At 36.6% G+C, this 22986-nt stretch overlaps 1 protein-coding gene across 5 annotated transcripts in view; it reads left to right on the forward strand.

The window, feature by feature from the left end:
• Positions 1-22986, forward strand: part of Synd (protein kinase C and casein kinase substrate in neurons protein Synd) — a 96968-nt gene that overhangs the window by 71027 nt on the left and 2955 nt on the right. For 2 of the 5 annotated variants that reach the window (XM_028171702.2, XM_028171693.2), the window contains 7 exons: positions 11978-11989; positions 13316-13452; positions 15335-15424; positions 15770-15890; positions 19068-19169; positions 20369-20520; positions 22028-22224. In XM_028171702.2, coding sequence (XP_028027503.2) covers positions 11978-11989; positions 13316-13452; positions 15335-15424; positions 15770-15890; positions 19068-19169; positions 20369-20520; positions 22028-22224 — 811 coding nt within the window. The remainder of the gene's footprint in view (positions 1-11977; positions 11990-13315; positions 13453-15334; positions 15425-15769; positions 15891-19067; positions 19170-20368; positions 20521-22027; positions 22225-22986) is intronic. The other 3 variants (XM_089739967.1, XM_028171694.2, XM_028171710.2) reach the window with 2 other exon arrangements.

Raw genomic sequence — 22986 nt, forward strand, 5'->3', positions numbered from 1 at the left:
GAAACATAACAATTACCTGTGTATCGTTATCTTTAGCAATCTCTTCCAGACAACCGGTTATAAAAGACAAATATAATGATTTATGATTATGATTATTTCAAATTTATTATATCACGATAACATACATTGTCATATTAAATTATGATTTTAAAATTCAAACTATTGATTACGTCTCGAGTTTGGGACATTTCACAATTGGAGACGTCTATGATACCGCTAGTGCTCATGCACGTGTTTACATTGTGACCATTTCAAACAATATTATCTTAAACAAAGATCACAGAGAACACATTCTCAAGAAAGTTCAAGGTCAACATTAAAATTCTCCTAACTGGAATTCACAACACTAGATAATTATACAGTACATTTTTTTCTTTTACGCCGTAAACTTGACGTCGAGAAATGCATAGTTACAAGCTACTTTTGTAATACCGCGTAATGTAATTTAAATATAATTTAGTTTAAATTAATATATTGAAAGGACACCGTAGGTCACCATGGCAACACAACTGTTAAATTCATTGTTCTATTGTTGTGTCAAGAACAGGCGAGGTGTTAGTCAGTATATAGCAGCGTGGTTTTTCCTCTGATATTGCAGATGTCCATGATCACTCAGCAACAAATGCGTCGTGTGCACGTCTACAATGTCAATTAGAAAAACAGCTAGCCAACAAATAACGATAATTGCAGTAGTTCAAATGTTGAATTAGTCAACACCTCTACAGTCTCACATGATATAAATAAATGGACAATATTCGATTACATCAATCCCTAGAATGTTTTTTTTTCCTACCTAAGCTGATAACCTTGAGAGGCTATTTCAGCGTAACCTTAACTAGTAGGTGAGCTCACGGGGCTCAAACCGGAGTGATGCTAACACTGACCCTAGCAAGAGCAGTGCTTCACAGAATCTACCACCGGATCGGAAACGCGACCCACTGAGAAGATCCGGCGTGAAACTCAGTGGGCTCTCTCTATGGGTTAATTCGCTCGTTGAGCCCTTCGTAGCAAGCAACGGGTTCGACGAGGACGGTGACCGGAATCAATCGTGTTAACGCAACGATATATGAGGATGCTAAACATTAACGTCTAGTGTAATGTAAGAACTTCTGTTCGATAAAAATCGCCCTTTACAATTAATTACACAGTCCAGGTGTTTAACGCCGGACGAATCAGGAAAGAAACACACTACGTCCTCATTAGAGACAGGGTAAAACGATAATGAAGTCTAGTGAGTTGAAAATGTTGAAATACGCTTCCAATCTCACTGGCCGAATCGAAAGAAAACTTCTGATAATCGACAGATAATTTATACGGTTTTTCGATCACGCTTGCGGCATTTCGGCTACATAACTTATAGGTTAAAAGCGTTCGAATTAACGTAATATAATACTCGATCTTCGAAACGGCAAATGAATTGTTCACAAACATTTCCCAGACTATGTTATTTACATTCCAATTGAATGGCTAACGTTCGTATTGATCTGAGCGTTGCCTTCGCGTGCTCTGTCAGTACAGCCGTGACACAAACTGTGACCGCAACTCAAAAGGCCATTCATAAACAGATACATCTGTATGAGCTTCTCTATGTATCCACAACCGTAACTAATTGCTGTCCAAGACATGTCAAAACAAAACAGAACAAGTCATTGTCATGAAATTATTGAAAAATGTAAATGATTGAATTAAATTGTTAAATTGCTGTTCGTTCAATAACAATGGGAGTTTGCGGAATTTGATGCATTGTTCTATTATAACTTTAAGTATTCTTGAGAATAACAATTGCCATAATAAATGAAGCTTCTTTTACTAAACAGTAGTCTAAACAGTACTAAGTCGTCGTGGCCTAAGGGATAATACGTCCAGTGCACTCGTGTTGAGTGATGCACCGGTGTTCGAGCCCCAGGCGGGTAGCAATTTTTCTAATGAAATACGTACTCAACAAATGTTCACGATTGACTTCCACGGTGAAGGAACAACATCGTGTAATAAAAATCAAACCCGCAAAATTATAATTTGCATAATTACTGGTGGTAGGACCTCTTGTGAGTCTGCGCGGGTAGGTACCACCTCCCTGCCTATTTCTGCCGTGAAGTAGTAATGCGTTTCGGTTTGAAGGGTGGGGCAGCCGTTATAACTATACTTGAGACCTTAGAACTATATCTCAAGGTGGGTGGCGCATTTACGTCGTAGATGTCTATGGGCTCCAGTAACCACCTAACACCAGGTGGGCTGTGAGCTCGTCCACCCATCTAAGCAATAAAAAAAAACAGGATTTTAAAGAGATCGGGTACTTTGCCAGTCGTTAAGTATAGATCATAAAGTGATTGTCGTTCCTACAAAGAGAACGCCCCATTGGTACTTTAAACGTACTCACTCCTCTGGAGTGCGACCAACCGTATGCCCTCAACTCTTTGTAGAACATCGGTTCGTGCTGAATTTGATAATTGCTCGAGGCGGTTTGTTACACTCTAAAGACTTCACTGTGACTGAAACCCAACAAAAATAAGGACAAAGAATAATTAATAATTGAATAATAATAATAATAAATTGAATTGCGCCTTGCGTTACTCTCGTGATCTTTATAAGATGGAACGCGTCTACTATACTGGCTGTAATGGAATTCATGAAATGGAATGAAAAATTGGTAATTATTATGTATGAGTCGTAAATTCATTTAAAATATCTCTCAAATGATGAGCAATCTTGTCTCTTAAAAAATCCTTTATATTTATAAGTTGGCGGGAGAGAAAATTTTCTTAGTTTATTCGTGCATTGTTTCCACTAAGTACACGGGATACCTTATAAAAGTTTATGTTAATGTATTTCAAACAACGTTGAAACAAAAGCCAACACTATGTTAACATTTTAAATTCAAAAAAAATTTCCTACACTTTTTTTATCTTAACATCTTTAAGATCTTTCTAAAAATAACCAATACACAAAGAAACCGTGTTTATTCAGCAAGAGTTTTGCATTAAATATACAGAGCCAAAAATAAATATACGAAGATCAAAAAAAAAGTGTACTCCGAAGATATTTCTGTAATTTGTTGAGTGCGTCAAAAATGTTTTCTTCGCAACACGACTGCGACATGATAAAGATGTCACGTTTGACACAATCGTAAAGTGTGATTATGTTTTATCGGTTCTTATCGTCAATTTTGCTCCGCATCACGTCTCCTTTTACATTCTATATAATAAAGTACTTTTATAAATTATTTGTGACCTTACTAGTACCTATGTGTGTCTAAGCCATTTAGAGTTAGCTATGCTTTGGGAAACCGTAGCTAGTCGGTTCTGAATTCTTCAAGCGTTGGACTCCTGTTTGACCCGGTCACCGTCGTCGTCCAACCCGTTGCTTGCGACGAAGGACTCGACAAGCGAATCAACCCATAGACACAGCCCACTGAGTTTCTCGCCGGATCTTCTCAGTGGGTCGCGTTTCCGATCCGGTTGTAGAGTCGGGGAAGCACTGCTCTTGTTAGGGTCAGTGTGAGCATCACTCCGGTTTGAGCCTCGTGAGCTCACCTACTGGTTAAGGTTACACTGAAATACCTCTCAAGGCTATCAGCTTAGGTAGGAGAAAAAAAAACTTGTTTGAAATTTTTGGAATTACTGGGAATTTTAGTAGGTCGTTTATTACGAATGCGAACTTAATAGTTAATCGACTCTCTTGAGATTATACTATGTATTTGTAAATAAGAGTTTCTTATGAGTGTTTGATTAATAATGAGAGTCGGAGGGTAGATTTAGTGTCAATATAAAATTATTTGAACGCTCAAAAGAAACTACGCATTGCACTACTATTTGGTTTGATTCGATTTACAAATGAGATAAAATATTTCTTTATCTACCAAAAACGAAACACTCTTGGTCCCTGATCTCATTTTGACTATAAATCAATAGAAAAGACAAAATGTGATACTATACACTTTTAATAGAAGTAAAAGGTTTCGAATTTTCTAATATGTTCAAATATTTAAAGGTGAATTAAACTCAAAAACAATTCACATTAGATAATGTTATCATAGACAGATAATAATTAACGCATCTATATATTAATACGTGAAGCAAAAACTTTGTATCCCTTTTTACGAAAATTGCGTGGACGGAGGAGTATGAAATTTTCCACACTTATACAGAATATAGAGAAGAAGTGCACAATACTAATATTTTTTTAAAATAATGCATAAAAGATACATTAAATCAATAAAGAAAACATTACACACACAACATACCATTTATTTGACGCACACACGCATGCATACTATTTATTGTCAAACTTTTGTTCTTGACGTCTGTTGTCAAATTGAGATTAAATATTGTTTGTCTTTGTTAATATTTTTTATAGTGTAGTCTTGGCGAAATTTGTGATTATAGAAGTATACAATACAATAATAATAATGCACAAATTTACAATTCCAATTAATTATAGTCGAATTTCGACTACTGCGGGACCTCTAGTATACATAATATTATTATCTAGAAATTTATTATAATAACTAAAATGTATGAAACATTCCTGTCAAGTTAAGCAATAACTTTCACGTAGTCGAATTAAAATACCAAATCTCCAATTGTGAATGGTCAGCGGTAATCTTATACTTTCGTATACAGTCACTATAACGTGTCACGTTCGACTCCGCTCGTAAAAACAACTGCCGTTACATAGAATTTGAGGTTTCAATGTTTGTAATTCAAATATAATGTGTATTAAAGCGATTAAGAGTTATTTTACCGTTTTTTTGCGCGCTTGTTTTAAATGAAAGTAAATAATAATTATGTCGAAACATAAGCCGTTGTGAGATTATATATTGTATGTTTATTGCTTTTCGACGCTCGAAAGGCAAACGTGACTAAGCGACAATGCGTGAACTTTACAGTAGACTAATTTAAAGTTGAAACACCTGAAAACAAAATTTATTTTAACGAATCTAGCTGTAGTAGAATCTAGCTAGTATCTGTAGGATTGAAATTATTTTAATAGACCTAGAAATATATATTTTTTGCGCATCGAATATGGTTATTGCCTATCATTTATGTACAAAGCAGTTATTGTCGCTTAGTCACGTTTGCCTTTCAAGCGTCGTCTTGAAGTTTACTGTCTAATTGACGTAAGGCGGCTACAGAAGAATGTATTTGAAAAAACTTGAAAAGTTAGGCCGGAGTTGCAAGCTGCTATACTTTCGTACTTTTTTTTATTTTTTTTATTGCTTAGATGGATGGACGAGCTCACAGTCCACCTGGTGTTAAGTTGTTACTGGAGCTCATAGACCACGTAAATGCGCCACCCACGTTGAGATATAAGTTTTAAGGTCTCAAGTATAGTTACAACGGCTGCCCCTCCCTTCAAACCGAAACGCATTACTGCTTCACGACAGAAATAGGCAGGGCGGTGGTACCCACCCGCGCGGACTCACAAGAGGTCCTACCACCAGTAGAAAACAGTACGGGCTCGCAATATGCACTACCACCATTTTATTTTTATTTAAAATCAGTTTCACGAAACACGCGTTTGGCGTTTAATGGAAAAAACTCATCGATATAATAGTATGTCCACGCGGCACGCTATCGGAACCGTGTCGCGTTACACCGGAGCATTATGTAACCTCCACACATCTGGGACAACCTACATCGGCACCTGCGATATCTCATGCCTGCATTCACATACGTTCGTAATTATGTGAAACTGTTTTTTTTATATTATTATTGTTTTTCTCGTGTTATTTTGATACGACCGCACGCGGAGAAACTCGACGGGTAATTGCAGCAATTCGACACATTATAGTTGTTGTTGGACCGTCGTTCTGAATGCAATTTTTCATTTCGATTTCTTTAATCTTTTTATTATACGGTAATCTGAATGTAAAATTACAGTAATAAATATTGTATACTCAGTATACTCAAAACTGTTACAGTATTAAATATTGTATTTTGTAATAAATTAGTAAAGTTAACTATTACGGTTAGTTTCAAATTCATAATTAGACTATAATTTTCGTGTTCGTGGATTTAAAATAATGTTTCGCGTTGGAAAATGTCAATTAAATTGAAAAATATTTCAGCATGAAGTAAATTTGATCTAAATAAATAGTGACAATTTTTTTGTGTTTATATATATATTTTTATTGCTTAGATGGGTGGTCGAGCTCACAGTCCACCTGGTGCTAAGTGGTTACTGGAGCCCATAGAAATCTACAACGTAAATGCGCCCTCCTTGAGATATAAGTTCTTAGGTCTCAAGTATAGTTACAACGGCTGCCCGTTGTTTTATTTATAAAGGTCAATAAACTGTCAAGCTCAGAGGTCGAACATGGAGTTCATTTTGTCCCTCGTCAAGATGTCCAACGCAAGACTGGATTTTGTCGTTCGTCTAATTGAAAGATATGCGTCGAGATCATAATCCGACACACTATCTACGGTACAATTCGATACTACGTGAATTTTGAGAGTTAATTCATACATAACATAGATCGACTTATATAGTGTTAGATAAGCAGCCCGCATTACGCCACGAATGCATTTGCTTAATTTAGTCCACTCCGATTTGTGGAAGATAATTGATTATAATTTAAAATATAATTGAAATTAGCAGTTTATTAGTAATTAATAGTAAAATCCTAAAAATAGACAACAAGAAGACACCTAAATTAAAAAAACCGTATATTTTCGCCTTCAAAAATATCAAGAACATTATTTTAACCAATCAAAATTGTTTGTTAACAAACCTGTCTTGGTAATTGGAAGAGATTCTATTTTATCAATGGAGCATCTTTTATATTTTAATTGATCATAAAATTTTATAAAATATAATTAAAACAGTCGATCTAGTATCTCGGTAGATTGTTTCATGAATTTATAACTGTGATAACCAAATAGGGACGCTTCCTATGTTTGGTTCTGTAGAGTAAAGTATACTATAGTATTTTATTTGGTTTCCGCAAATGGTAAACATAATTAAAACTACTTTTACGTTTTTAATATCGCCACTATATTATTAACGACGTTTCGAATACTTTACAGTTTTCATGGTCCGACTGATTTGGTCACGGGCTCGATAACCGTAAAAACAGTTTTAATTAAAGTAAACAAACACTAATATTATAAAACAAAAATTTTACTTTTGTAAAATGAGATCCGAAATTGGTTTTCAAATTACTTACCAAATAATAAATATACCTATACCGCAACCGGGTGTGGAACCGCAACATACTAACCGTAACTTTTTTCAGAAAATTTCTAGATGAAAACGGTTGTCTTAGATCGCGTTTAGCGATAAGACCTCTTATTGTACACAGTATATCAACCTGTTGACTGATCTCCAATGTTAATTTGATTTTAGAGTGCAATAAAGTATACTCTCTCTCTCTTTCTGGTTTTGATTAGAACGTCTCTATATCTCTCTCACACGCAGTACACTATAATGGCGTAACTGACATCAAACCAGAATTTACTTTCTACGATTTATTTACATTTATCACAATGCCACTTCCATGTGATAATATTTTTTTCTGTTTTAACTTGAATTTCTAAATATATTTGGTAAAGAACGTGTAATCAACATCCCTACTCCGAATGAAACAAATGTCGATTAGAAAGTTGTTCCTTCTTTCGCAGGATAACCAATTTATTAAGCCTTTGTTCGTGTTTAACGTATTTTCGTTTCTCTCAGTCAAAATAACAGTTTTTAACCTATTCAGAAATAAAACAATGCATAGCAAATAAGGCAATGGTGAATCTGATAAAAAAAACCCGCCATAATTCGACTAAAAGCACGAGAAATTGCAATACCACAATTTTTAGCGGTACATCAAATTACCGTACTTCAGTATCCAGACGCCGGTTCCAAGGAATGTTATTTACACAGAAAAAATATTTTATGTACCGTTGAAAATTTTCCATTTATCTTGAACGTTGACTACCGGAAAACCGTTCGGTCGGGGAAAGACCGTTTTTTTTCCCGAAACTGTAACCGGTTTTCATATAACATTAAAATGTAAATGTTTGAACTAGTGCAACATAAAATGTCCCTGGGCTGGGTGTTATTAGTTTTCTTTTCAGAATGTTAAACATTACAACGGAGATATTTACGTCTAAACAACTGTTTTAATTTCTAACTCTTCACTTATTTTTACACGCTTTATATTAGCTTCACTTGTATGTATGTTTGTAACTGACTCCTTTAGATGCGATTTTGACACCCACTTTAAACGGCCAGATTTCATTCAAACTTTGTAGATTTATCGAGGACCGATGACAATTCAATATTAAAAAAAAAATTAAAATTCAACTAACAAATGAAAAATAAATAATAGTTTAAAAAAACAAAAAAACACGCTTTTTTTATATATTGTTTTACACTATTTTCAATTTAAATTTATTAAAATTTATTTTCTATTTTTTTGTAGAATTTTATATAAAGCGCGTTTTTTAGTTTTTGTAAACTATTATTTATTTGTTGTCTATTCCTTCTGATATCGGTCAAGAATCTTTAAATTTCCATTATTTTTTGACGCTTACTTATAATTTGAGGTCCAGCTTTGTTTACAACAATCAGCTGTGTTTGCAGTATCGCCATTGCCAAACATCGCCACTGCTTGTTCCAATATTTGACCCATTCGTCTATTACCTGTCATCTTCTTCCACCTTGTATCGATTTCATTTATTCCACCCTTATTTCTGAAAGAAGAAATGTCTAAAATAGAACATAAAATGTTCCATGGAAAAATCCAGAAAATTTTGATTAAAAGGAAATTAAATACTATTATTCTTCTTTTGGGATGAAGGCGTTGTTGGCACAAGCCGTGCGGGAGCGATTTTGACCACAAATTACTCGGGGGATCCGTTACGACGACGACGAGTTTTAGAGGTCATTAGATATATTTTATTGATAGAGATTGCTTTGTTTGCTCGCGAATTTCCAAGTATTTTAGTTTGCCAATAAACTAATTATGAAGGCGGTGAGTTTGAAAATTGAGATATTTGTTAGAAGGATGTTTATGTTCAATGCGTGTTCAAATTATACAAGGCGATAAGTTTCTCGTGTTACTTTTGCTAAGACTTATAATTGATGTCGATCGAAATCAAATTTAAACGAAGATTTGTTAATTATATAATAGTTTTATTAAACGAATAAAGACATCAAACTGACACGATATCGTTTCGAACGTCACTGTCATTATGTTGAGTCAACCGTTAACGTAACGACTGATGTTCCATTATAAACGTAGCTATGTGGGTATTTCCTTATATACGGCACGCCGGGACTCAAATCATGTTAAGGCAGCAGGTAATGAAGTGGTAGGCAGAGGCACTTTTGTCGGATGATTGAATCCGCCCCTATCACGCCGAGTGGCTCGGGTAGAATTATAGCAGGGTTGACAAACAACTTACGCGTTTCGTCATTACGAAATTACATAAAACATGCGACATTAACATTAGTTTTAATTATAGCGACGACTGACGAAAACCGAAGAAGATGCTATAAATATAACATACACGAAGTGGCTATTTCTATGGTGTTTCTAAAGTGATGACGTCAGTATTGCTGATGATTAACCAACAATATCGACATTAAGGACAAGGTTAACTTTATCTAGTCTTAGTTAACTAGCCTGCCGACCGAGAGGACTGGTGGTCGTGGCGCCGACGACCGCCAGTCCGGCGTCCCGAGGGGGAGGGTGATGGGAGAGATGTGCTCCGCACTAAACGCTTCACTTTCCCCCCTTTGCCTTTTCATGAGTTCTGTCTCATGCGAGGTTTGGATGCTGGTTGTTGAGCGACAGGAGGTTTTAGTCGGTTCAACTCCGACATGCCCCGCCCTCCATCCCCAGTGGAGGGCGGAAGTCCGGTGATTTCCTCCTGACAAAAAATAAAGTTAACTAAATTCATAAATACATATTTCTTTTTTTATTAAAACATGAGAATGGTATGCAGCGGCTTGGCTCTGTCCCTGGCATTGCTGAAGTCTATGGGCGACGGTAACCACTCACCATCAGGTGGGCCGTATGCTCGTCTGCTTACAAGGGCAATAAAAAAAAAGAATGAAGTAATGAATACAATTACACATATTAGCTTACTTCTGATACATACCTGAAAAGGTACAACAAGCTTCTCTCACACATGCTTATAATCAATTTGTTTAGTACAAGTTCTGGATACATTTCATCAAACGGTTACCAGTTTGAAGTTTGATGAAAATCCACGTTTCATGTTATTTCATATGGCAAACATCGGTTGATGAGTTGATTGAGTACAAACAGGAAAGAAGTTGAAAAGGTAACTTGATTATTCGATTATTCACTCTTTCGAAATTAGACAATTATGATTAATGTTGAATACAGTTTTTATGCAAAATGTTATTTCCCTTGGAGCCTCTGGGTCTGCGGAGGGACTTCGGTTCCCTCTGTATTTTGTACCGCATGTTCCATGAGGAGTGCTCTGAGGAGTTGTTCGAGATGATACCAACGTCTCGTTTTTACCATCGCACCGCCCGCCACCGGAGTAGAGTTCATCCATACTACCTGGAGCCACTGCGGTCATCCACAGTGCGTTTCCAGAGGTCTTTTTGTCACGTACCATCCGGCTATGGAATGAGCTCCCCTCCACGGTGTTTCCCGAGCGTTATGACATGTCCTTCTTCAAACGAGGCTTGTGGAGAGTATTAAACAGTAGGCAGCGGCTTGGCTCTGCTCCTGGCATTGCTGAAGTCCATGGGCGACGGTAACCACTTACCATCAGGTGGGCCGTACGCTCGTCTGCCTACAAAAGCAATAAAAAAATAAAAAAACCTAAAAAAAACATCCTTGGAAAATAGAGCTGACTGGCGCTGTTATTGATGACACTTGTGCGCTGTTCAGGGTTCACAGACAAGTTGCTGTCGCTTTTCATACTGATAAATGACGCACTTTATCACGGATTACAAAGAGGTTTATATTGTTATTATTATAAGAGCTCATACAAACATAACACTCTAACACTATTTCATCTATTTTAAAAAGAATATGATAATATGTGATGATAAATTGCGATATAACCCTTCTTAATTATACAATCTCTGACGTCTCTCTTACCAAATTTTAATATTGTATCTTGAAACCTTCATAAATAAACAACTATAGATTTATAGGCTTTAATGAAGTCTAAGGAATAGAGAAACCTACATTAGCGTGATTGTATTGATAGCTCATCTCTTAGTCTAAATTTGAGTTATAATCTAATAGTATATTAAGTGAATACATAAATTATATTATAGCCTTTTTGGAGGTTAGAAATTCTACAACTGATGCTGCAAAATGACACTTGGAAAATAAATATAAAAATACAAAAGGTGTCTCGGTAGCAAAATATTATGATATTCAGTTGGTTTCATATTTCAAATTACCGAGGATTTTGAAAAGTTCAAAGCAGTCTAACTATTGAAGACCGAAGGCTACGTCAAAAGTCGTCAGAGAGCACCTAAACCAAACTATCACCAATTTTGTAGTAGGTTTTTTTTTTAAAATATCATTATGTTTTTTACTATTATCGATCACATACTATCGGACAGCCAATCTGGCGATGAATTTCGATAAGTGTTCTTGGATGTTCGTAATGCCAACCTGGAAGGGATTCTTCTAAAGCCTAGTCCGAAAAATGACAAAGCAAAAATGACAGCTGGAAAATCATTCAATATCGGATAGTGTATGGCAAAATTGATATCTTGAGATAACTTCATTACATAGAATGTTGTAATTTTTTAATATAGCGATTAATTCTGTTCCCGGTTATAATAACGACTATCTGAAGCTAATTCTTAGATCTATCCTATCGTTCTACTACTTACCCTACCCCCCAACCTCACTACCCATTGAACGTATGGCTCAAAATGCAACGTGAACCAACGTAACGAAATTAATACTTTGTTTTTAATTTTTATTATTTATTATATTCGACACGGATACTCATGCTTTTGTTATTTTTGTTTTTGCTAACAGAAAGCCATGACGGTAAGTTAACTCAACATTAAATAATTGAACGTGTTACCTCTTTGTGTTATGGTCAACTTTTCGATTTTGCTTTAGTCACGTATTTCAATACAAAATATGTAATTAAGATAATGTAAATTAAACAATATTCGAAATAAAATTAAAATACAATATTCGATCGATATTTCATGTTTTATTTAAATTTTAAATTCACAAAACGAATTCAATATGCATTTAAAAAACTCTTCAAAAATATAAATCCTAAAACCAATATCCATTCGATATATGCATCTGATACCAGTGCCTATAAAACATACAGTACAGATAAAAATATAATTTAATTTTACTGTCTGACATTTCTATACTGAGAGAAATGTATATTATATACATACATACGTGCACGATTCAATGTCTAACCCTGTTAGAAATGTGGTGCGTAATTTTATGCATATATATGTATGCAGGGCTGTCCCGTGCCTAGTCAATAGCAAAAAAAAAAACTTCAATTTTTTTAATCGAACGAGAATAGCTACGTAATATTTATGTCATTCAAAATACTGAAATTTAGTTGTAATAATAAATATAAGAAAGAACAGGTTTATGATTTTAAAATGGATGAAAATTAGCTATGTAAGAATATTCACTCGTTTAAGTTTTATTTTGTTTCTATTGTCGATTTTTGTATGTGCCATTTATAAAACCTCATGGTAATTTCTTGCAAATTCTGTTATATTTTTTTTATTGTTTACCAAGGCCAACTAGTTGTTATTATTATAAAATTTCAGATCGATGTTTTTGTTATAAAATATGTATATACGAGCGCTTAGATTCGTGTACCGGATTTAAAAATTATTCTTAAACGATATAATATAATTTTTAGTTGGCATATTTTCATCTTAAGATGTAGAATAAGGACAATTTAAAGATAAAACTTTATTATTGCTGTGACAAATATTAATCACGTGCACAGCCCTGTCAGTCTATAGCAGTGGCGCGGCGTGTAGACTGTGCGACGCCGGCGGACGCGACAATTTGCGTCGCCCCCTACACCTGCTAACTAGTTTACTTCGTTATAGTTATGTCTCGTTATGCCGTTAGATGTTGAGAAAACATATCTTCAGCGTTCCCTCTCTAATTTATATTACATGTTATTTATAATAAAGTAAATAATTCTCGACAATATTAATAAGCTGTAATTGTTCCTAATTGAGACTACATATGAAATCTGTTTCATATTTCTTGAAACCGTTGATCGTAGAATTAACGTGTTTTACAGCAAGCATTAATGTAATATTTCTTACTGATAAAGTTCAGGGTTTACAAAAATAATTTTTTTTTTTTTCGTAGGTCAAGAAAATGGCAGATCGTGTATCGAAATGTCGCGACGAAGTGTCAAAGAACCGAGAAAAATACCAGACAGCTCTAGCCGAGATCACGGCGTACAACCCTCGATACATAGAGGACATGACTTCAGTATTCGATAGGTAAGAAAGACTACGTCTATGAAATCGTCTTTAAAATCTATACTAATATATAAATGTACAGTGGTTTTTACGGATGTTCCGTTATAACTACTGAACCATGCATCCGATTGACTTGAAACTTGGTATCCATGTGGAAAATACACGTACTTAATGGATAGGCTATTATTAATATGAGTGTTGGACTCCCTACACCAGTTGCGGGGGCGTTAATGATGAGAATCTTTGTGGGGGTGAGAAATAATAATGTTAATTTCAAATGCCCAGTGAAGCGGTCGGATACAGCTAAATCTACTGTCATGTGGTTTTTTCGCGCATACTTTTTTTTCTAGCATCCATACGTATGTATATAATTTCTAAATTTACCGCCAAAACTAAACATCAATCGTGTAATCTTCAATAGCTTCAAAGGATTTTCGGTTATACAAATTTCAATTCCGATTAGTTTGCATCACGTAGTACACTGATTGCTCGTAACCGATCATAACTTTGACGTCGCGATGTGGTCGTGATTGTAATTGTGTAATTACATGTTTACCTTGAGGCAATCGGGACGGGGTTTGATGTCATCATCGTTATCAGGTATCGTCGCTAAACGTCTACAATGCTTAGACAAATGTATCGCGATTATCGCCTTAAAATTAATACGTTTGTACGAGATCCTACTTATTCGCAATATCGCACATTGCGGCAACGGGACTCAAGCTGCTTTTAGACCACACTATACTATAGTGCCATATAGTATAGCAGCGTGTACTTAGCCAATAATATATAGTACAGTACAGTGTGAACGTATCCATAATAACGTATGATGTGCTATGAGCTATATACTATATGCTATTATATTATAGCGTAGTCTGAAAGCGCTTTATGGTATATTGCGTACATATGTGGCTGACCCAACTCACAACTCACCGAGTGTAAGATTGGTACCAGAACTTATAGAAAACGCGGATGCCACCGCAAACCTTGAGACATGAGGTTGTAGAATCAATAGTATAATGGTAATCCCATCCTTTAAATCGCATTATAGCTTACGGCAGAAATTTAAAGGATGGAGACCAGACGATAAACCTACTCTTGCGTGCTTAAAATACGCGCGCAATAATAAATGACTAATAGCAATTGCTGTGCTATAGGATAATACAGACAGAACGCTGCCGCCATTTTGCGAGCGCCATTCGAAATATGCAAATTGTTCCCCCCTCGCATAGCTGGAATAGCCACTTATGTTACCAGGGTATAGGTAAAATAAGTTGTAAAGTCCGCACGAGTAGGCACCAACATTCTGCGAAAAGCATCTCTGCGTTCTGGTTTTTGAAGAGTAGGACACTCTTTCTACAATTTAATTGAGACATCGACGGCATGTTTCAGTGTGAGTGACGAACCAACTGATTTTCTCACCAGATCTTCTCAGTGGATCGCGTTTTCGATCCGGTGGTAGATTCTGCGAAGCACTGCTCTTGCTAGGGCTAGTGTTAGCAACGCCCCGAGGTTAGAGCCTCGAGAGGTCACCTACACTTAGGTTACGCCGGCATAGCCTCTCAATGCTACCAGCTTAGGTAAAACAAATTATTAAAATTAATTGAGTGACGACAATGACGTTGTGACGTCTTTTGGTTCCGTTAACCCCTTAACACGAAGGGTGCGGTAGGCTCAATCAAAATTTTACTAAAGGTATCATCGCCTTTATAAATCTTGGTAAAACGCTAATCTCTCAGTTTGTAAACTTTATTTGTATGCTCGCTAAGCAGCAGACTTGGGTCTGCCCCTGCTGACGTCCATGAACAACGCTAACCCTTCACCATCGGGCGGGCCGTATGCTCGTGTAACTACAAGGATAAATAAAAAAAAATTGGTTGTCATTTCTTTTATCCTTTTACAGGTGCCAACAGATGGAAGCGCAGCGATTGAAATTCTTCAAAGATGTGCTGTTTAGCTTCCACAAATGCCTCAACATAAGTCAAGAACCGAGGTCAGAATATTTCTTTATACAGTAAAGACTAATATCTACTATATCTATCGACTATAATCTACAGTGGTTTTTACGGATGTTCCGTTATAACTACTGAACCATGCGTTCGATTGACTTGAAACTTCGTATCCATGTAGAAAATACATGTACTTAATGGATAAGCTAATATTTATAAGAGTGTTGGACTCCTTAATAATAATGACAATAAATACGGCGAGTACAGCTATTTATACAATAAATATGTGATGTATATCAAAAATGTACACCGAGATAACAGGCAATATAATTGAAGTGTCAAAACTTAAATGTATTAAACTATAGAGAGAAATGATAATGCGTTTTCAGCTTACCGCAAATCTACGAAGAGTTTCACCACACGATCAACAACGCAGACAGCCAGAAGGACCTCAAGTGGTGGGCCAACAACCACGGGGTCAATATGGCGATGGCCTGGCCTCAATTCGAGGTACGGACGTCATCTGCTACTATCCTCAGCCTGCATCAGTTATCTCTAACCGCACTGAGACACAGTCATCAGCAGAAAGATTTCTCTAATAAAATGATCATGTTCTTTTTTAAAGTATTTCGAAACAATTAAAGCCATTTAAGAATAAATAAATAATAGAGGAGAATTTGAATATTATGGAGGGAAAAAAACGTTATACATTATATATACAGAAGCCACTCCTTTTTGATCCTCGAAGTTGGTTCATAAATAGCCTGTTTATTAGTATTAAAAAAATTTTTGTCTACCCTCATTGGATAACTGTGTCTCTCTGATCTGATCTGATTTGCTCTAGTTTCTTCCGTGTCGAGCGCATTTTACTAAATTGTTAATGCTTATAGTTAGGTAGTGCATTTGAGATACTATTATTAATACACTATCATTGAATACAGAACATGGTATATTAAAGGTAGTGATAGTTCTCGTTGTGTAGATTAGCGTATTTCTAGTCTCATAAATTTCCTCTGAACAATAAGGTAATCAAATTATAATTGGCTTCTCAAACATATAAATTGAAAATATTTTTCAACAATCACAATCGTGGAGATAATAAAGAAAATCGATATACGCCATTTCTCAAACAGAAAAACGTAATAAATGGTTCCAATGCATCAAGTTACACGTCAGTTAACGGAAGGTAGTTCGTAATTTTTGTATGAAATCACTACGATTGTCTAGGTTTCGTTTTCAGATTTCGCTTTTTCCTCTAGCTATAAATTGAACCCCCTTTATAACTGTCGAAGCGCAGTGATAAATCACTGTTCAAAGGAGAGTTCGAGAATAATTCGGAATGTAACCACTTAGTAGTGAAAAATCCCATGGCACCACTTCCTATCGCGTGTACTATTAATCTATTATTAGTGAGTAAAAAAATGTGAAACAATCGTACGATATACTTACTACAAATACTCTATTTAAAACATTTATTACAAATATTTATTTTACAAATCAACAACTCAAACCGATTATACGAGTATAATTATATTAACTTAATTATTATTAATTAATAATTAAATTAATATATAATATATTATAATAATATAACTACAGTCTACAAGAATTCATTTTACAAAATCGCGCCTTTCAAATCTAGGTGAATTGTTCAAATTCGTGCATTGATTTTGATCGAATTGGTTTCCTGTCACCTCGCTTAGGAAAACCCGTTAATAATTTAATTAAAAACACGATTAATGAAGCATTAAGAATATATAATCAATTTAGTGGATAATATATAAATTAAGATACCTACGGTTTTAATAATCGTGAGAAATTCAAATTTCGTGCAGGCGTATTTCGATTTTAATAAACACATTTAATCGAATTAAATTTTATCGAAAGTCTTGAGTGCTAATTTAGATAAAGGATTATAAATGAAAACGAAACTATACGACAAAACTTCACAAATAACATTTATAAATACGACTCGAAGATTATAATAATATGTATTAATAAAGAGAAAATCACTGTGAATGTCACGAAGATAAGAACCATCGTACATACATATGGCACTTATTCGTATGAGGCCAAAGGTACAGTTTCATGAACGTAATTCCGCAATAAGGACGAACCGGATGCGCCAGGCTCGTTTTACGAAGTGTACTCGTTGCGGGCGTCAGCGGCGATAGGACGCGTGCTGTCGTCCGGCTTGTGGACGCGTTGTCTGCGCGCCGTCCGCGTGGCTCCATCCCTAGTCGGCTCGTATCGCCCCACGGCGTTCTTCTATACCAACCCGCTAATGGTACGAAACGACACCGCCGACCGCACGCACACACCAGCTTAAATCAAACGTACGGGATCATTGTTGTTAATGTGTGCGTTGATGTGAACAATGTAGACGCTAGGTAAGTACAGCGGTGGTCAGAGGCAATAGCACAAAACTCGCAAACGAACGTTAAGAATTGGAAACGCACGAAATGGTTTTGTGGAGGCACAAGAGTATACACCGTGGATGGATGGCGCGTTATATACAATAGTTGCAACACATAGCGAAATCACAGCACCCCTCCTCCGAGGTGTTCCACGGCAGTAAGGCGGTTGTGTGTAGTACTTACGGTGAATAGCGAGAGGAATCATTGAAAATACGCCATAGTTCAAAAAACAGTTGGAACTTTGATAAAATTTGTTGAATGTATTTTAGAATAATACTTTACGTAACACGCGGATTCACTCGCGTTAAATTCAGAAAAAATGAAGTCACATTTTTTTTCGGAATAAGAAGTTGCTTGTATTATTCTCGCCGGATCTTCTCAGTGGGTCACAATATCGATGGAGTGGTAGATTCTGCGAAGCACTACTAGGGCTAGTGTTTGCAGATTTTCTCAGGTTTGAGCCGGTGAGATCATTTACACATCCGCGCGTAGCTGGAATAGCTTCTTAGGTTACCAGCGAATAAGTAAAGAAAAAAAACTCAGACTTATTAAGTACCGGTCCAAGCACGTGCATTGCCTGTATGCGATGGCAGATGAAAATCAGTTCTGGATAGGATTTACCTGAAATCAGCTAGCAACGAGAGCAAAAAATTTATATTATTTTTTTCATTCGGTATTCGCGCATTCGGCATTCGCGACGCGAAGATACAATTGAGGCTACTGTTACGGTTTCTTTTCGCGTTTTTATAGTCATATCGACGTTACGTTTTCAATTTTCGTTTTTCATTTAAATTAGTGTCGTTAAATCTATCGGACGGATAGTTTAGGACATCCCGTGATGAATGATTCCCGTGATAAAATTACTAAATAGAAAATTATTCTAAATTGCAATATTTACTTTGATCAAAACAAATTTAATATTTAATGATTTTAAATACAACCCTTTTAGTTAGGTATGTTAGTTTCTACGCATGATTACTAGTCACAGATCCCTATTAGAATTCTGTCTTCTCTTCATTTAGCTTACACTATTAACGTTCACTAGCTTTGGATGGACGTGTTGTGGATTGTTTCTAATTTATTATTATTTTTATTTGTTTTTTTTTTATTTCCATTTTATTGAGTTCGCATAAAACGAATCGAAAGTTTGGACGAACTAATGAGAATCGTATTGCAAGAAACTAAACTTTGAATAAATTGAATGAGCCGTCCAAAGTTTCGTTTCGTTAATACCTGTGACCGCTTGTGATCGGGTGTGTCGGTGACTCAGGAGTACACCGAGGAGTTCCGGGACATCGCCAAGGGCAAGTCCAAGGAGAGCCTGCCCACCGGACCGATCACGTTGCTCAATCAGCGGCCAGTCAGCGAGGATGTACGTTTCACACACGCTACGTCGCTAACACGTCGCATAAGCATGTTGACGAAATCGCGACTAACTAACTGCCATCGAATGTACTGACTGACTGATAAACAGTGAACACCTCTTGTGTAAACCTCTTGTGATTACTGGTGGTAGGACCTCTTGTGAGTCCGCACGGGTAGGTACCACCACCCCGCCTATTTCTGAAGCAGTAAATGCGTTTCGGTTTGAAGGGCGGGGCAGCCGTTGTAACTGAGAACTTGGAACTTATATCTCAAGGTGGGTGGCGCATTTACTTAACATCAGCTGGGCTTGAGCCCGTCCACCCATCTAAGCAATAAAAAAATAATTACACTATACTGTGTCAATAAAGAGGGATCTATCAAAAATGGCAACACCAGATTTTAATATTCTATTCGCTGAACTGGCAACACTAGATATAGTGTCAACACAAAATCCCACAAATACACGTGCTTATGCGTCGTCGTCGGTGCACAGTCCTAATCCTAAAACGTTTGAGCGCAGTTTGTATTTAATAAAAAAATAATGTTAAAAAATAAAATTTTAATATTAAATATAAACTGCGCTCAAACATAATATCTAGGATTTAAATGAGAATGAATATATGAGTTAACTAATATCGGTTGATAGTTCTCCTTAATATAATTTTCTAAAGCATGTTGTTGAAAGAATCGGGTCTAGTTTCCTGTAGTCGTAGTCTATTGGTGTTGAGGTCATTCTCATTTCGATCTTCTTTAGAAATAAGCTTTTTTTATCTATTTATTTTCATAATAAAATATATTTTGTCTTAATAGATGTTGCATGATGGATGTTGCTTTAAATAGAAAGCATTTGGCATGTCATCCCCTGACAGCAGATATGTGTATTAGTTATTTATTTTTTATAATATTTATGTAATTATTTTATTAAATCTCTCTTAATACAAACTAAAAGAAATGAATTAAAAAACGCTCAAATTTTTCTTTTGAATTATTATTTTTATTTAAATCAGGAATATTTATTAAAAATACCTTAAATGATGAGTATAATAATTTATTACAATTTAACAATCACTAATTAAATTTTATAAAATTGAATTTAGTTACTAATCTTAATTCATTTAGTAAAGTAAATACTCATCATTTACCTTGACCATATAGGTAGATTTATCACACATGAGTATTAAAAAAATACGTTTGTGATGGGAACAGGAGTTACCGCCAATAACGAATAACAAGACGAACAAAAGTAACAACCACTCGGAGCCCCCCGCGCCCGCGCCCGCCGCCCCGCCCCTCTCCAACAACACCACCGCCAACAACACCATAGACAAGAAGACCATCAGCGCTCCCATCGCCGTCACGTGAGTACAACACACAAGTCGAGTTTTTGAGTTTTTGCTAAATATTATAACAAAAAAAAAAGTCATTTCGGATCCTCACAACTAGCACTAACGGTGCTTTTATTTACCCCAAGCACGGGTCATCGTTCTCGTCGAAACCGTCGCTTGCGACGAAGGGCTCGACGAGTAAATTAACCCACAGACACAGCCCACTGAGTTTCTCGCCGGATCTTCTCAGTGGGTCGCGTTTCCAATCCGGTGGTAGATTCTGCGAAGCACGGCTCTTGCTAGGGCTCGTGTTAGCAACTTCGTCAGGTTTGAGCCTCTACAAACTCGGCGAATCTAGAATAACCCCTAGAGGTTACTAGAAAAGGCAGGAAAAAAAACATTAAAAAAATAAGAATCCTTTTATCAATTTTAATTTTATAAGTGTAAAAATCAAAGATAGAAATTATTATCAGTTTTATCCCTCCTATACAATAAATACGTAAAGAATAAAAAATAAGTACTAATTATTTCAGAATAAAAAAATCATAATGGAACGGTTGTGAGACTGATCATTATAAAATAAAGTGAATTTCTAATTAAATATTACCAATAAATAAACTCGTAATGTGTATTAGCCGGTTCACTTATAATACCTTAAAATCCCTCAACAATCGGGAACCTATCCATCGCAATCACACCTAATCCCTATGTTCCTTCCTTAACACCTTCCCTGCGCTTCCTTCCCTAGTATTGAACGTCTGGAAATATACGCGTGTGGGTCTCTCGTGTCCCACGCCTGGCACTCGCTCGGCGGGGACCCGGTGCGCCTGGCACTACCCCCGGGGGACCACGGGAACTCATGCCGCGACTACGTGTTAGTTGTGTTCAAATGTGTTGGGAATCATCAATGAAGACATTATTTATTAATGTACAACATTGTCTCATTTCCATCTTTTTTTTATTGCTCAGATGGGTGGACCAGCTTACAGCCCATCCGGTGTTAAGTGGTTACTGGAGCCCATAGACATCTAGAACGTAAATGCGCCATCCACCTTGAGATATAAATTCTAAGGTCTTAAGTATAGTTACAGCGACTGCCCCACCCTTCAAACCGAAACGCATTACTGCTTCACGGCAGAAATAGTAGTCGTGGTGGCCTAAAGGATAAGAGGTCCAGTGCATACGTGTTGAGCGATGCACCGGTGTTCGAATCTCAGACGGGTACCAATTTTTTTAATGAAATATGTACTCAACAAATGTTCACGATTGACTTTCATGGTGAAGGAATAACATCGTGTAATAAAAATCAAACCCGCTAGAATCAAGCTAGAATTTAAAAACAAGTTTAACAAATTATTGTTAAACTCCACATATTAATTTAGTACATATTTTGTTTACATGCTAATCTCATATAAATTAAATTAACGATTTCTGTATATTAATTTACTTATATATATTAAATTAATTAGTATTAGAACGTTTACAAGTCACGATATTATCTCTTCGTTAAAGTATAATCATTTGTCATTGACATTGACAGTAACGGCACGGCGGGCGGCCCGAAGTCGAACAAGTCGTCGCCCGCGCGGGAGGGCGCCGACAACCCGTTCGAGGAGGAGGAGTGGGACGGGGACGGGGAGGGGGGCGCGCTCACGGACTCCGGCGAGCCCGGCCTGCCCGTGCGCGCGCTCTACGACTACACCGGCGCAGAGAGCGACGAGCTCTCCTTCCGGCAGGGTAAGTGCTGATACTCCAAGATCCCAGGGCCACCAGACGTCACGTATTTCAGAATTTAGAAATCAGCTTTCAGAATTTACGTAAAGTTCGTAATGATTCTGTTTTATTTTTATTGCTTAGATGGGTCGACGAACTCACAGCCCACCTGGTTTTAAGCGGTTACTGGAGCCCATAGACATCTACAACGTAAATGTGTCACCCACCCTGAGATATAAGTTCTAAGGTCTCAGTATAGTTACAACGGCTGCCCCACCCTTCAAACCGAAACGCATTACTGCTTCACGGCAGAAATAGGCAGAGTGGTGGTACCCACCCGCGCGGACTCACAAGAGGTCCTACCACCAGTAATAGTACCTCGATTACCTGATACCTGAAAATTGGCCGTCTAAGCAATCTAGCAGGTAGGCATGCGTTCTTAGTACATACTAACACTACGCAATCGGCCACATTTCGTTCGTCAGGAAATACGTAACGTCTGGTGGCCCTGGGATCTTACTCTATGAGCAGAAGCCCCTCACCTGTGTGCTTAGTGCGAGTTTCTTAACGTTCTCGATAGCGTAAAAGTTAACTCATCTATATATTAATACGTGAAGCAAAAACTTTGTATCCCTTTTTACGAAAATTGCGTGGACGGAGGAGGATGAAATTTCCCACGCTTATAGAGAATATAGAGAAGAAGTGCACAATGCCAATATTTTTTTTAAATAATGAATAAAGGTTACATTATATCAATAAAGAAAACATTACACACACTACATACCA

Source organism: Bombyx mandarina, chromosome A1, assembly GCF_030267445.1.
Source record: "Bombyx mandarina strain Sakado chromosome A1, ASM3026744v2".
Taxonomy (NCBI): Eukaryota; Metazoa; Arthropoda; class Insecta; order Lepidoptera; family Bombycidae; genus Bombyx; species Bombyx mandarina.